We start from the raw sequence: 15,928 nt of genomic DNA, 5'->3' as shown, positions 1-15,928 counted from the left end.
TTAAGTAAAAGATCTTGCCTAGTTGAAAGGAATTACTCTCATATATTTAAAGTGCTTTTAATTATAAGGAACAATACTCTGAGAAAATTATGTCTAAACTTAAAAAATAGGGTGCCTGGGTGGCTTAGTCGGTTGGCGCCCGACTTCAGCTCAGTGTCATGATCTCACAGTTCGTGAGTTCAAGCCGTGCGTCGGCTCTGTGCTGACAGCTCAGAGCCTGGAGCCTGCTTCGGATTCTGCGTCTCCTTCTCTCTCTGCCCCTTCACCCGCTCATGCTCTGTCTCTCTCTGTCTCTCAAAAAAAATGAATAAACATTAAAAAAAAAAAAAAATTAAGCTTAAAAATAAAATAACCTTCACTGTATTTCTTTCAAGCCGCAGTATTGCCAATATAGCTTGTTCTGTTCAGGGTTATACTTTACCTACATGACCTGGTCACACATAAGTTTATCTTTTCTTTTCCTTTTAATTTTTTTTAATGTTTATTTTGTTGAGAGAGAGACAGAGTGTGAGCAGGGGAGGGGCAGAGAGAGAGGTAGACGAAGATTTCCAAGCAGGCTCTAGGCTCTGAGCTGTCAGCACAGAGCCTGATTGGGGTTCAAACTCATAAACTGCGAGCTCATGACCTGAGCTGAAGTCGGATGCATTAACCTACTGAGCCACCCAGGTTGCCCTTTCCTTTCTTTTAAATAGAGCTTATAATTTGCGTCATCATGGGGAGTTAATTTTTTAATAGTTTCATTCAAATATATTTTGGTGACTATGAATTCTTCATTAAGTACCCGCCTTTACTATAACAGTCCATTGGGGGATATGGTGCAAATAATCTAGAACTATGTCCTTTAGATAGTTATGTGGTTATTACCTGTGCTACTTAAAATAAATACTAATGCTGAGGTGCCTGGGTGGCTCAGTTGGTTAAGCATCCAATCTTGATTTGGCTCAAATCATGATCTCACAGTTCATGAGACTGAGCCTGTGTTGGGCTCTACGCTGACATCGTGGAGCCTGCTTGGGATTCTCCCTCTCTCCATCCCTCTCTCTCTCCTCTCCCTCTCCATCTCTCTCTCCTCTCTGCTCTCCTCTCTCTCTCTCTATCTCTCCCTCTCCCTCTCACCCTCTGCACCTACCCCACTTGTGCTCTCTCTTCTCAAAGTAAATAAACTTAAAGCCCTAATCGCTTCATAAAAATCATAGTAAAATTAGAATATATTTAACCTGTATAAATAGAAGGGTATTATTTTGATTAATTTTTGATCAGCTTTCATTGATAGTTAGATTTCATTATCTGAACAAAAACAAACAAAAAACAAGAGGTTATATTTCATACTATTCAAACCAATGCACAAATATTTACACAAGTCCCCAAATATAGGGCCTAAATGCTTTTTAAAAATGTTTTAAAGGGTATGCAATATAAGAAATGAACATTCCATTCTTGTGTAACTCCTAGACATGTGTTATGGCAACATTTAAGTTTTGCCTGAGGACAAGTCTCTGTTAGTTTTTCATTAATCTTCTTAGAATACCAGTTATGATCATGTTTGACTGAATTACTTCGTAGACAAAATCCTAAATGGAAATTTATTTTATTGGCTAACTGTCTAAGTATTAAAAAAAAAAAAAAAAAAAGCAAAACTTAGAAAGGAGGGAGGAGGGAAAAGAGGAGAAAAGGAAGGAAGGGGAGATGGAAGGAAGAGAGTAATGTTGTACAAGTGAAAATAAAAACCTGATAAATATCCTTACCTTCACTTTTTTTTCTGCTTGTTTTGTTGCATTTTCTACTTTTTTTTGTTTTGCTGCTAACAGTTCCCGCTTTAACTGTCTTGCTTCTTTTCGGAGTTCGTCACTGTAAAGCAAAAACAGTTTATATAAAGTACATAATACACGGAAAGAAAAAACTGTTTAGCAAAAACAGGCTATTGTTTTTTACATACACTAAATCCCTAAAAAAACCACAAAACAATAATTAATTCATTTGTTTCTTACCTGTGTATTGTGCTATGGAAACAGAGCTATAGAGTATTTTAGAAGCTGTCATTTTTTTAGAATAGCAATATAATATGAATTACCTATAAAATATACTCCCTATGAAGTATGTTAAACAGAAATAGATAATGATAAATACCCACCATTCTAATTCACTTGCCAATTTAGCATTCTAGTTCCAGTTTAATAATTCATGAAGATCCGAATCAAAACAAATTTAATATAAATTCTACTTACTAAACTTGCACATACACAAAAAGATGTGGCTTTAAACTTGGTGAATTCCTCAACTGGCACCCAGTAGCTACCATTTATTAAGCAATTACATGCTAGGTGCAGTGCTAAAATGTTTTAAAACTCAGTTTTTTAACTCAGTTAATTTTAACCCACTTAATACCATAATTTGGCAAAAAATTTCCTCTTCTGTGAAACCTACAAAGCTGAGGTATTCTGATGATTAGTACAATCATGTATTAAAGGTAAACTGGGATATAAATATTGACTTCACTACAAGTCACTAGGTGGCTAGCTTCTAACAAGCCAGTTTTAGGACATATTCAAATTCATGTGCTTATAAAAAATTAATTACCCATGACATGAACACTTAGGGTCACTAGTGGCCAGTCAAACTTTGAATGTCAGGGCATCTACTCTATTTCAGTAAAAGCTAGAGTGGATAACAGACACTTAAAGAACCACTGTAAACCCAAGTAGGCCACAGTCTAGAAAAGGTCTCCAAAGACACCCAAGCCACAGTTTACCGGAATCTTAAATCTAAATACTTCCATACTGATTCAACTTTGTGCTTCTTTCCTGGTCCCCAAATCTCATACTTTATTTTTCTTTTAAAGCATGTCTATATTAGTTACCCAAGTAATAGGTCTTACATGTGCACAACTCAATTCTTACTACCTCTTTTCTACATCAAACACAAAGGCTATAATTTGTATCTGCTTGGCCTCCAAGACTGAATTCTGAAATTCCTTCTAATTAAAATCTACTACCTACTGGGGTGCTTGGGTGGCTTGGTCGGTTAAACGTCCAATTCAGCTCAGGTCATGAATCTCAAATTTCTGAGTGTCGAGCCCCGTGTCAGGCTCTGTGCTGCAGCTCAGAGCCTGGACCTGCTTTGGATTTCTATGTCTCCCTCTCTCTGTCTGCCCCTTCCCTGCTCTCTCTCTCCAAAACAAACAAACAAACAACTACAAACACTAAAAAAAAAATTTTTTTAAATCCTACTACCTACTTCCTCAGTTTTTCATTGCTATTGAACCTGTTCTCACTCAATATAATAATGAAAGCCAGCTTCTCATAGTTCATGATCTATTCTAACCCACTGGCGCTACTATCCATTCTATATGATACGGTCAGCTATTTCACTAATGTCCTCACCAGCACCTTTAATTTCTTGACTTGTTTGTCCTTATAAATATGTGATAGTACCTAGAAGACCTTGTTCACAACATGTTCCTAGAGACAACCTCCAAAGAATGTTATTTTGTTAGATGTGAGATGTTGCCTGGGAATTTGTCCTTGTAACAAGTTCTGGTTGATTCCAATACACATTCAGGTTTGGGACCCAGTGCATTAGGACTGCCATATAGCAATTATCTTCTCTTCTTTACAACTCCAAGCCACTCCTATTTCACTAATCCTTTCAGTTCATCCAACAAACATACTCAAAATTCCCTGGACTCTGCTCCAATCAAGTGATGATTATCTTTACCACTGACTCTTGGCCTGAAAGAACAGTTTATATATAGAGTCTACTTTCTCAGCCTCAAACTTCTTAATCTCTTGCAATCTATCCTTCTTATACTCTATTGAAACTGCTTCTGTATCAACCAATTCAATGGTCTTTTCTCAGTCTTCCTTTTCCTCTTTGGCTTCTCTACCATTCAATATTAACCACTCCTTCCTTCTTGAAATTCTATCCTAATCAGACTATGTACCATTTTAGAGTATTGATTCTCCAATCCTTATTCTAATTACTCTTCCTTTTCTCAATCTATAATTCTTGGTATTTTCCCATTTCTGTACCTTGTACAATGGCATTTTGTCTAATCTCATAACATCAGATATCACTTTTATATATGTTATTTCCAAATCTAGATGTTTTGCTCTGATTGTTTGGTCCTGCATTTTTAACTGTTACAAACCTTCCTGTACATTAGTACTGTCCAACAGAAATATAAGGTAAGACACATATGCAATTAAATTTCCTAGCTGCCACATTAAAGAAATAGCAAAAGGAAACAGGTTAAATTAACAACTTGTTTTAACTCATTAACTTAGTATGTCCACAATATTATTATGTCAACATGCAACCAATATAAAAATATTAACACTGTATTTACTTTTTTTTTTTTTTTTGGTACTAAATGTTCTAAATCTGGTGTGTATTTTATACTTACAGCACACCTCAAGTTTAAACTAGCCACATTTCAAGGGCCCAGATCTAGATGGATAGTGGAGGCGAGACGCTGCAATGTTCAGGACTTGAAGTCATCTCCTCCTGCCCAAATCTGTTCCTTTTCCTGAAATCCCTGTTTTGAATGTGGAACTATTTTCCTCCTAATGACCAGACTTTAAACTTCCTCTGGGACTGTTCCCCCGCCTTTCACTGAATCACTGTCGGAGTATGTCATTTTCCCAATCTCTCTCACGTATAATACTCCTCTTGACTCTCAACATCAATTGCCCAGTTTAGGCTCTCATTATGATTTCTCAGATAAAATTACTTCCTATTTCTTGAAGTTATATGAGCACAGGGAATAGCAACCACATCTTTACTCCATCCACTAAATACCATCTTTTATTACACTAATTTAAAAAAATTTAATTTGGTAAGTAATACAGAAATTTAGATGATGTTTTCTGATACTAAGGTCTTTGAGGGGAAGATTATTTTGAAAGTTGAAGAGGAAATGCTGCATGATGGCTAACAAACTAGTTATGAGAGTCATTTGAAGTATGTGAAGAATGAAGGCAATGACAGTATATACTGTTGCAGAGGTAGTAATGCACAGTTATCAAAAAGGATTAACTTTGGATTCAGAAAGTCTTGATTTAAAAAGCTAACTCTAACACTTATTATCTGAGTGGCCTAAGAACAATTATTAACTTCTGTGAGACTCAGTTTCCTCAACTATAAAATGGGGGTAAGATATTTAAAATATTGGACAGACAATACATGTTCAACAAATGGTAGCTATTATTATTTAGATCATGTTAAAACAGCATTACAGTTAAGGGTTGTTTGCGATGTAGGAATATTGCTTTATTATGTTATTTACTACAAATAAATGCTACCTCTACTACATATGGAGATCAACTCTTCATAATTTTTATAAAGGGCAATGAATGCATAATGCCAGCTTCTAAAAATCTATCCTTAAATAGTCAAAGACTTAGATGCACTGTTTAAGTAGCCATAATAACAGCTAGTGGCACCACGGTGGCTCAGTTAGTTAAGTGTCCAACTTCGGCTCAGGTCATGATCTCACAGTTTGTGAGTTTAAGCCCTACGTCAGGCTCTGTGCCGACAGCTCAGAGCCGGGAACCTGCTTTGGATGCTGTGTCTCCCTCTCTCTCTGCCCCTCCCTTGATCGTGCTCTGTCTCTCTCTCTGTCTCTCAAAAATAAACATTTAAAATTTTTTTAAAAACTTTAATAACATATAAAGTGAATAATGAATAAAAACTAAAAAAAGACAAAGTAAGATAGAGAAGGGAAGGTCTATAAGATTATTAAAAATTGCTTCATTATACTAAATTTTCAAGTGATTCAGATTTACACATGGTTAAAATCTTTCAGACTATTCAAATAACACTATCTGTTGGTACTTGAGAAATCCATAACTCTTAGAATGAAGTGCAAGTTTTTTAAACTAGTCTTTAGGTCACAGTCTGATATTCTCTAGAATATATCTTATCCATTGGTGCTAGAATATCTTTAAACTGTTAAAATGAGAACAAAAGTTGTAAGCCTGGAGTTTATGTCACCTGAACTGCTCAACTATGGGCTTGCTTAGAGTGCAGGCAGTATCTTTATGCCTTCAGAGCCTAGTTTCTGCTGTATGGTAAAACAAAAATTGGGCTTCTTTAAGCTACTATTAACTCTGAGCTAATTGACTTTTTTCTCTAATAGGTATGTTTCTAATCTGAATTCATTTGAATTTAATATGGTTTATATTTTATGGTTTATATTATATTTTTATTTTCATAGGGAAAGTGTGACTGGGTGGAAGGACAGAGAGATAGAGGCAGATGATCCAAAACAGGCTCTGCAACCGCAGCAGGGAGCCCAATGTGGGGCTGGAACTCATGAACTGTGAGACCATGACCTGAAGTGAAGGTCGATGCTCAACTGACTGAGCACCCAGGTGCCCTGGAAAAGAGAATGTCTTTAAAACAAATCATCCCAATAAAATAGCAGCCTAGAAATTATAGTCGCCTTTGTATATTTAGTATAGCAAGAAGTACTAATTTCTTCAACAATTTCTGGAGCATCTAATATTTGTACGGTACCATTCGAGTGAGGGCACAGAAATCAAAGTGAATAAGGAGGGAAAGGAACCTAGTTAGCCATTCTTAAACCGTCCACCTCCCTAGTTTACCACTTAATCTCCTCAAGAACCTGTGATATAGCATTTTACAGAAAGAGTCTGAGGCTTGTGGAGATTAAATACTTAGCCTGAAGTCACACAGTCTATCAGTCACGTATAGGGTAAAAACTAAAATGGGATTTCCATATTCTTTACATATGGTACACTAATACCTTGAGAAGATCTCCAAGAGCCTAAATTCCAACGAGGGACATAAATCTCGTATGTGAATAAATAATAACAGGTACATAGTTTTTGTTTTTTCTTTTAATATTTATTTATTTCTGAGACAGAGAGATACAGAATATGAGCGGGGAGGCAGAGAGAGAGAGGAGACACAGATCCGAAGCCGGCTCCAGGCTCTGAGACTGTCCACACGAGCCCGATGCGGGGCTCAAACTCACAAAACCGTGAGATCATGACCTGAGCTAATCGTATGCTTAACCAACTGAGCCACCCATCTCACACCAGTTAACAGGTTAACTGCCATGACAAAGAATGACTGAAGCATTTTTCAACTCAAGAGGAAACATTACTAGGCTAAATAAGGATGGCTTCACAGAGGAGGCATCTGATCTGGGCCCAGAGAGAATGATAGGATTACCCTGTGGAGGTACAGTGAAGAGGCAGGGTACTTAAGTAGTGTGTTTAAATGAAACAGGGAGGTGGTGAAACACAGGGTCGTTGCTAAAACATTAGGCTATAGAATAAATGATTTAAGGGCTTGGGGCTAGTATCAAAAGATAGGCTGGGAAAAGAATCGCGACAGTCTAAATCGCAAGCATTCCATGAGTGACCCGATGGGAATATTTTCCTTGAGTTGTCTCTACAGCTTTGAGCTTCCTTTTTTTTTTTTTTTAATAACCGATTTTCTCAACTTTCTTGTTGCTTCACTTTACCTGATTTCCACCCATTTTAAATACTTTCTAGTACCATGCACTACCTAAACTGCTGGTCTTAGAAAAAGTAACTTATGACCTCCTAATAAAAATTCCACAGCTTCCCATTGGTGCTAACTTAGACCTTCAGTAGAATCTCACTTTGTTGACCACCTTACCTCTGACCTTTTGGAATCTCAGACATAGTGTCATGCCAGATCTCCTCTACCTTACTAATTTCCGTCTCTATTTCCACTGGCTTTTACTCTTCCACGTCCTGCTTCTCAAATGTAGGGGCTTCTCAGTAGCTTAGTCTCACCCTCTCTTTTTTCTTCCCCTCTTTTCTTAGAATCTCATCCACATTCAGGACTTCATACCATCTATCTTAATGCATTCAGTGCATAAAATCAAGATTTGTTAGCCTGATGCTTTTTACCATATTTCCACGTTCAAGCTTAAATCGTATTTCTAACTGCCAGATGGATACTTGCATTTGATATTCCACAAATACACCGATTTCCATTTAAAGTCAGACCTGATCATTTGGTTTCTCAAAAAACACCCCTTATTTCTGTCTTTCCTGTTTTTGACCACCAAAAGCTGGTTGTCAGCCTACCTCTAGTATTTTCTCCTGTATCTTCTAAGCTGATTAGTAGTCACACCTCTTTTTACAAAGTCTCTTCTTTCTGTGTCAGGGACAGGTGTTTTGGGATTTTCACAACTGTACTATCACAACAGTCCTTCCCTGGTCTCTGCCTCGGTTTGGCCATTCTCCATTCATTTTAGCACACTTAGCCAACCTACAATTCTACTCCCTTGATCTCATAATTCCCTATCCTACTGATTGGGCACTAAGTTCTTGTCCCGCATGTGAACTCCTCCCAAAAGCTACCTTCAAACTACTATTTCAACCTTATCTCTCACTATCCTCGACCGTTACTCTAATTTTAGCCAGAAACATACTAGTCAAATTACGTTGGCAAACTTTAAGATTCAGCACATGTACCCCTTTGGTTCCTGCTATTTCCGTTGACCTAAATGGTCTTTCTTCCTATCTCTGTCTACTCAATCTTCCTCAGCTTTCAACACTTCATGAAAAAGTGGACTTGATCACAGCGTTGGGGCAAGGTTGTCAACCTCACTGAGCCTTGGTTTTTTCTTCTCATCTATAAATGTGGCTATTCAGATATGTATTATACAGACTAGGCAAAGATTAAGGATGAGCACGAGTAAAAACCTATCAGCTGCTTAAGCATGTTTTTTTTGAATGACAAATATAATCCAAAAAACTCATAACTATCATTACATAAGCAATTTAATAATTAAAACTAAATAATCATAATTTAAATAAAATTTGATGGTAAAATGCACTAAGTGCTATGCATAAAGGTATCTACTCTAATGTGATTGATGGGTTTTTTTCTTTTATTTTAATTTTTTTTTTTAACGTTTATTTATTTTTGGGACAGAGAGACAGAGCATGAACGGGAGGGGAGAGAGAGAGGGACACAGAATCTGAAACAGGCTCCAGGCTCCGAGCCATCATCCCAGAGCTCGACGCGGGCTCGAACTCACGGACCGCGAGAATCGTGACCTGGCTTAGTCGGACCTTAACCGACTGCGCCACCCAGCGCCCCTCTTTTATTTTTTAAGTTTATTTATTTTGAGAGAGGAGAGACAGAGGAGGAGAGAGAACGCACACACAAGCAAGCAGGGGAGGACAGAGAGGAGACGAGGAGACGCGAGAGGGAGAGGGAGAGAGGAAGAGAGGAGAGAACGCAACACACAACAAAGCAGGGAGGACAGGGACAGAGAGAGAGAGAGAGGAACGCACACACAAGCAAGCAGGGGAGGGACAGAGCGAGAGAGAGAGAGAAGAGAACGCACACACAAGCAAGCAGGGGAGGGACAGAGAGAGAGAGAGAGAGGAGAGAGAGAGAGAGAGAAGAACAGCACACACAAGCAAGCAGGGGGGGACAGAGAGAGAGAGAGAGAACGCACCAACAAGCAAGCAGGGGAGGGACAGGGAAGAGAGAGAGAGAGAGAGAGAGAGAACGCACACATAAGCAAGCAGGGGAGGGACAGAGAGAGAGAGAGAGAGAAAGCACACCAAGCAAGCAGGGGGAGGGACAGAGAGAGACAGAGAGAGAGAGAGAGAGAAAGAGAAACGCACACATAAGCAAGCAGGGGGGGACAGAGAGAGAGAGAGAGAACGCACACACAAGCAAGCAGGGGAGGGACAGAGAGAGAGAGAGAGAGAGAGAGAGAGAGAGAGAAAGCACACACAAGCAAGCAGGGGAGGGACAGAGAGAGAGAGAGAGAGAACGCACACACAAGCAAGCAGGGGAGGGACAGAGAGAGAGAGAGAGAACGCACACACAAGCAAGCAGGGGAGGGACAGAGAGAGAGAGAGAGAAAGCACACACAAGCAAGCAGGGGAGGGACAGAGAGAGAGAGAGAGAGAGAGAGAGAGAGAGAGAGAGAGAGAGAGAGAGAGCACACACAAGCAAGCAGGGGAGGGACAGAGAGAGAAGCCCAAGCAGGCTCCACACTGGCAATGCAGAGCCAGACGTAGGGCTTGAACCCCTGAACTGTGAGATCACGACCTGAGCCAAAACCAAGAGTCAGACACTTACCCCAGGTGCCCAGGTTTGTTCTTTTTAGAACTAATGTTCATTCCAAAGATTAAGCAAAAAAACACTTCAGTAAAAACAGAGACATGTTTATCAGAAGACCTAGACCCAACATCATTATATGGCCACAAGAAAGCATCCTTCTTTGCCTCAGTTTTATCATCACCCAGTACATTCTGAGAAAGGTGTAAATTCATATTTCTGAAGTGCACAGTTAATAGTATAAATGTAAAAAATGATAATATTATACAGATCGTCTTGTTTCAACTTCTTTGTATTAAGGATCTTGACACCCATTATTTAAGGAAATAGTGAGATGCCAAACAGTCATTTTTGTCATAGATAGAAAAAGTTGAAGTATAGAGACACTAAGAGATTTTTTTCAATATTGCCCAAGTCAGTAATGGAACTGTAAACATGACACAGGCTTCTGATTCCTTATGTGGGATCTTACTTAGTTTGCTAACTATTCACTGGGTGAAAAGTACATTTAGATTGAATACCTTATTTTTTAGCCAAACATTTTTTTTTTATACAACAGAAGACACTATGAATAAGTAACTACACAGGAAAGTTTTTATAACTATAGTATGCTTAAATTTTTATCAGACTGCTTATATTACTTTATAAGTAGTTAAAAATCTTTCATTTTTATTTTATTTATTTTTTAATGTTTATTTATTTTTGAGAGAGAGAGAGAGAGAAGCAGAGAGAGGGAGACACAGAATCAGAAAAGCAGGTTCCAGGCTCTGAGCTGTCAGCACAGAGCCAGACGTGGGGCTCGAACTCACAAACCGCAAGATCACGAGCTGAGCCGAAGTCAGTCGCTTAACTGACTGAGCCCCCCAGGGGCCCTGAAAATCTTGCTTTTTTAAAATTGTGCAGCTTTTATACTTGAGATTGAAGATTTAAAATGGCAAAGAACAATTATCTTGCATAATTTTCAGTCAGTTTTTATTTTTTCCCAGATGCTTTTCTCATTTTCTCCAGTTTCCAGGAAGGTGCCTTAGGAAAATTTTGAATTATATCTGTTCTTTTTCTTATGGCATGAGAAATATTATCTTAATATTAGGGCGATGAACTCAAACACTGACCTTTTCTAACATTCACCTTCAAAAAAAAAAAAGGTAAGGTTATTAAGACCTGTTTGACATGCTTTTGAAAAGAACTTTAGTCTACAAAAATGAAGTGGACAGTAAATGAATTTGTTTAGAGACCTTATTAAGCAAGCTGACAGCTAAACATATGTCCACTACAGATGACTGTTTCTTGGACCATACATGTAGTACTTGCAGTTAGCTTAAGCCTGCTATTTCCCAACATCTGATAAGAATTCATAACACATGGAAATGATTGCAAAGCAAACAGTACACCCTTCATGGTTTTTAGCCTGCTGCTTTAATCACAAAGATACTGAATCTGTTTGTAATGAAACAACAGCTTGGCTGTTGATGAAATCATAAAATAGCCATAATAGAAGCCTGTCACAGGTATTAAAACTATAAGTGTATGGCATGAGTTTTACATTTATGGTATCATCAGGAGGAACAGGGATGGAGGTTTACCATGTATCGGAATGTATACCGTAGTTTATACATGAATTTTGAAAATATAGATATATCCAGGAAATATCTAACCAAATTAAATAAGGGAAACTTGTATGTTTAAAGCTCTGCTTTACCTATTACTAGCAGGATGGCCTTAGACAACTAAGTTAAGCAATCTAAGTCTCAGTTTCTGCATCTCAAAAGGTGAAAAGCAGTAAGGTTGTAAGAAATGAATACAATTCCATGGAAATTTCTTACCATACTTAACATGACGCTGGGCCTAGAGTGTGTACTCAACATTGGTTTGCTTCTATTATTATTTATCTCACCCCCGCCACCGACACTATTTCTACTTTTACTATTTACAGAATTGATTACTGACAAAATGAGACCTCAGGCTAACTAAAGAGATTAAAACGGCATATCCTTTTCTCAAGAATGCACAGATTTCAAAAACTTACTGATAAGTTTTTATGTCTGATGCACTGTTTGGATTAAATACCATATGCTACAAAAATGAAAAATGTAGCAGTTTCAAAACACTAAAAATTACAAAACTCACATATCTTAATTCTGGTCACTGAACATTTGGAACTGAATTGCTTATTTTCTTTCATTGTAATCTAGTTGAGAAGGTAAAAATAAACAAGTCAACTTAGAAACGGCTATATACTTACAAGTTCTATGAGGGAGGCTAATGGAGAACCTGTAGTATTTTAGCCTAAATGATCTTAGAAGAAGATATCTATCAAAAGACAGGTTTGGGGTGCCTAACTGGCTCAGTCAGTTATGCATCTGACTTTTGATTTCGGCTCAGGTCACGATCTTGTACTCTGTGGGTCCAAGCCCTGCATCAGGCTCTTTGCTGGCAGTGTGGAGCTTGCTTGGGATCTCTCTCTCTCTCCCTCTCTCTCTGCCCTCCCCTACTCACACTCTCTCTCTTCTCATAATAATAAATAAATAAATCTTTTAAAAAAGATAAGGTTTAATCTGAGAGATAATGTTCTACATGTCCTTCATAACCTGTTGGACCAATACGTAGGAATAGAAAGACTCCAATTTTGAAACAAGGAGGAGTCTAAATGCACCTGCACATAGCCTTAAAACTTAAAATTTTACTCATTTCATATGAAGGATCACATTTATTTCTACATAAAAAGTTTAGACATCTGATGTAGGTTGCCATTAATCTTTGTAAGATCTCTCTCAAATTTTAGAAAATTTTGTTCTTTTCCAAATCAGACTAAACAATGAATCCTGCACAAAATGATAAAATGTCCGTACTGGTAGGTGATATTGTTATTCTGTCTAAACACCAAGTAAGAAGTTCAGAATCAAACATGTTATTTTATAGCAAGACCTTGGCTTAGCCAATATTTCACAGAAGTGGAGTAAATTTGTTGTGGCAGAAATTCGGTCTTTAGCCATATGTCTATTCCCCAATCCAACTTTACGAATGATATTAACTGAATATGAAAAACATGAGATTTCCATTTCCAGTTAAGTCTTCATACAAGGTAATCTGAAAATTCTCTTGCAATCAAATACCAAGAAGAGCTGAATAAAGTACATTTAAAAAACGTAATAAATGCATAACTTAGCTCTTTAAATATATAGCTTACCTCACTAAAAACCAAGGGGTTGAAAAACAAGGAGAGGACTGAGAACTAGAGCAAGAGGCATTGCACTTGTTACTGGGCCACTCTGAGTTAAGTGGTCTCAGTAATCTAGGATTGGGTTTTAACTTGGGGTTTTAATCATGAGGACTGAAGTAGTACTCCTACACATAAATCTAAGGATTCTTTACTCATTGGAAAGGTGGAAATAAACACATCTACTAAAAAAGCACAAGAAGACTATAAAACAGGTTGTCTGTCTCAGGTCCATGCAGGTAAGCAGGCTCTCAAACTAATGAATATTCTCAAAACATCTCAGGATTTTTAATTAAAATTACCAGTGATCTATAGTACTTTAATGGGCCTGTTGGAACAAAAGGCAAATTTTCTCTGAAGGAAGAAATCCTCAATCATATTTCAAAGAACACTCAAGAGTTCTTAAAAAAAACAAACAACCTCCCAATAAAAAGACTTCACAATATCATTAATATATATAAAAAAAAAATGGCATTGTGAGTGAGAATCAGAGGAACAACAAATAACAGAACCTGACCCTCAAAATTTCAGATTGCAAAAATAAAACAAGTATGTTTATTATATGGAGGAATAAAAAATTGAATACAAAATCCACATCCATGACTGGAAAAAGAATCAAAACAACTTTCAGAAGGGATGAATAGCTAAATTAAACTCAATGAACTATTGAATAGCTGAATAAAAGAGATTGAGTGAATTAGATATATCTGAAAACGCACATAACACAAGATGCAAAACAGAGGAAAAAAAAATCAACAACTATGGGCGGTTAGAAGAAATGGGAGACAAAGTGAGAAGGTCCATTACAGGTGGAATTGCAGAAAGAGAAAATAGAAACTGAAATTGAGATAATGTCTGAGAATTTTCCAAAACTGATGAAAAATGTTAGTCTTTATGTTCAGGAAGCTCAATGAATTCAAGCAAGATAAATAAAAAGCAAATCCAAATGCAGACATATCATAGTCAAAATGCGGAACACCACAAATTAATCTAAAACAACTAGCATAATTAAGGATAAATCATTCAAAATTAAATACACCTTTTTCTTTGACAGAGAAAGTAGCCTGACATATTGTGAGAATAAAGCAGTCATACCCTCATGCAGCATAAGGCAAGAATGATATCTTTCATTGTTGTCATTAAAGCAAAGAACAAATAATGGCTGGATGCTTAAGCAAAAATGATTATGGATTAGTCCTAACTAGCTTAACTCTTTGAAGAATGTGAAAAAACAGGCCAAAGTTAAGGTTGGGATATATTTCTACCAACACACAAACAGGTTCTTACCCATTTTCTGGCCTATAATGCTGTCTTGGGTATAAAGCAGAGGACAAAACAATTATAGGTGTAGGATATAGGGGTGGATCCAGGGGGTAGCAGAAGTACTAGCAGCAGCAAGAATATAAAGACAGAGGGACATTTAGCTGACAGCATAACATGAGTCAACACCATGATGTGACTGCCAAAAAAGTGTGCATGATCATAGGTCTGATTAAAAGAAGTACACTATTCCCAATATGCATGTTACACTTTTTGCAGTTGTTCCACAGCCCTTGGTATTGTTTTGTTTCGTTTTTATTCTCCCAGCTTTTTGGTTTACAGAGATTCTACTAATAAATATCCTCTAGCTCAGAGATCCTTTCCTCTGTGTCCAGTCTACTAATAAGCCCATTCAAAGGCATTCTTCACTTCTCTTACAGTGTTTTTAATCTATAGTGTTTCCTTTTTGTTCCTTCTCATCTTTTGGTCTTCATCTCTTGCTTATGTTGCCTATGTGTTCTTTCATGTGGTCTCCTTTATCCAGTAGAGCTCTTAGCATATTAATGATGGCTGTTTGAAATTCCCAGTTTGATAATTCTAACATCCTTGCTATATCTACTCTGATGCTTGCTCCGTCTCTTCAAACTGTGTCTTTTGCTTTTTGTTATGCCTTGTAATTTTTTCCTGGTCGCCATTCATGATGTACTAGGTGAAAGGAACTGCTGTAAATAGGCCTTTAGTAAAGTGGTGGGGAGCTGTGGGAGAAGGGGATGCCCTATAGTCCTATGGTTAGGTATTAGTCTTTAGTGATCCTATGCCTCTGGACTATGACTTCACAATTGTTTCTCAGGTTTGTTTTTCTGATTTGCTTTTGTTTTTGTTTCTTTCCCCCATTAGGTGGGGCAGGATGGCTTGAGTGGGCTAGAGTTGCTATTTCCCTTCTCCCACAAGGAGGACTAGAGCTAGAGGAAGTTAGCTATTTCCTTTCCCCCAGGTAGTTAGGCTCTGATAATTCCCCAGAAGGTTAGGCTCTAGTTAACTACTTTCCCTTAAAGGCAAGGAAGAGGAACACGGTCTTCTGGTATATTTCAAAAAAAAAAAAAAAGTTCCTTTTACTCCCTCCCTGGAGGAAGCACTAAGGGATTTTTCTGTTATATTTACTGTAAAAACCTAGTTGAACTCTCAGGGGTAAATCTCACAATATTGTGGGGAGGCCTCCCTATGACTGTGTCCCCCTGGAGTTTTTAACTCTTAGGTTTGTCCACACTGAGCCACCAGCAATTCATCAATGACGGTTCAGGTTTCTCATCCCAGCCCTGTTCCCATGGCAGTTTGTTCTGGTGCTCAGGTGAGCTGCAAATCCCT

At 37.7% G+C, this 15,928-nt stretch overlaps 1 protein-coding gene across 1 annotated transcript in view; it reads right to left on the bottom strand.

Moving 5' to 3' along the window:
* Positions 1-15,928, bottom strand: part of LOC115518461 (spliceosome-associated protein CWC27 homolog) — a 195,655-nt gene that overhangs the window by 97,634 nt on the left and 82,093 nt on the right. The window contains exon 11 of the mRNA XM_030321943.1: positions 1,752-1,848. Within this exon, the coding sequence (XP_030177803.1) occupies positions 1,752-1,848 (97 nt within the window). The remainder of the gene's footprint in view (positions 1-1,751; positions 1,849-15,928) is intronic.

This window comes from Lynx canadensis, chromosome A1 (genome assembly GCF_007474595.2).
Source record: "Lynx canadensis isolate LIC74 chromosome A1, mLynCan4.pri.v2, whole genome shotgun sequence".
Lineage (NCBI taxonomy): Eukaryota > Metazoa > Chordata > Mammalia > Carnivora > Felidae > Lynx > Lynx canadensis.
The sequence above is the reverse complement of the archived record's forward strand: the minus strand, read 5'-3'. Positions and strand labels throughout refer to the sequence as shown.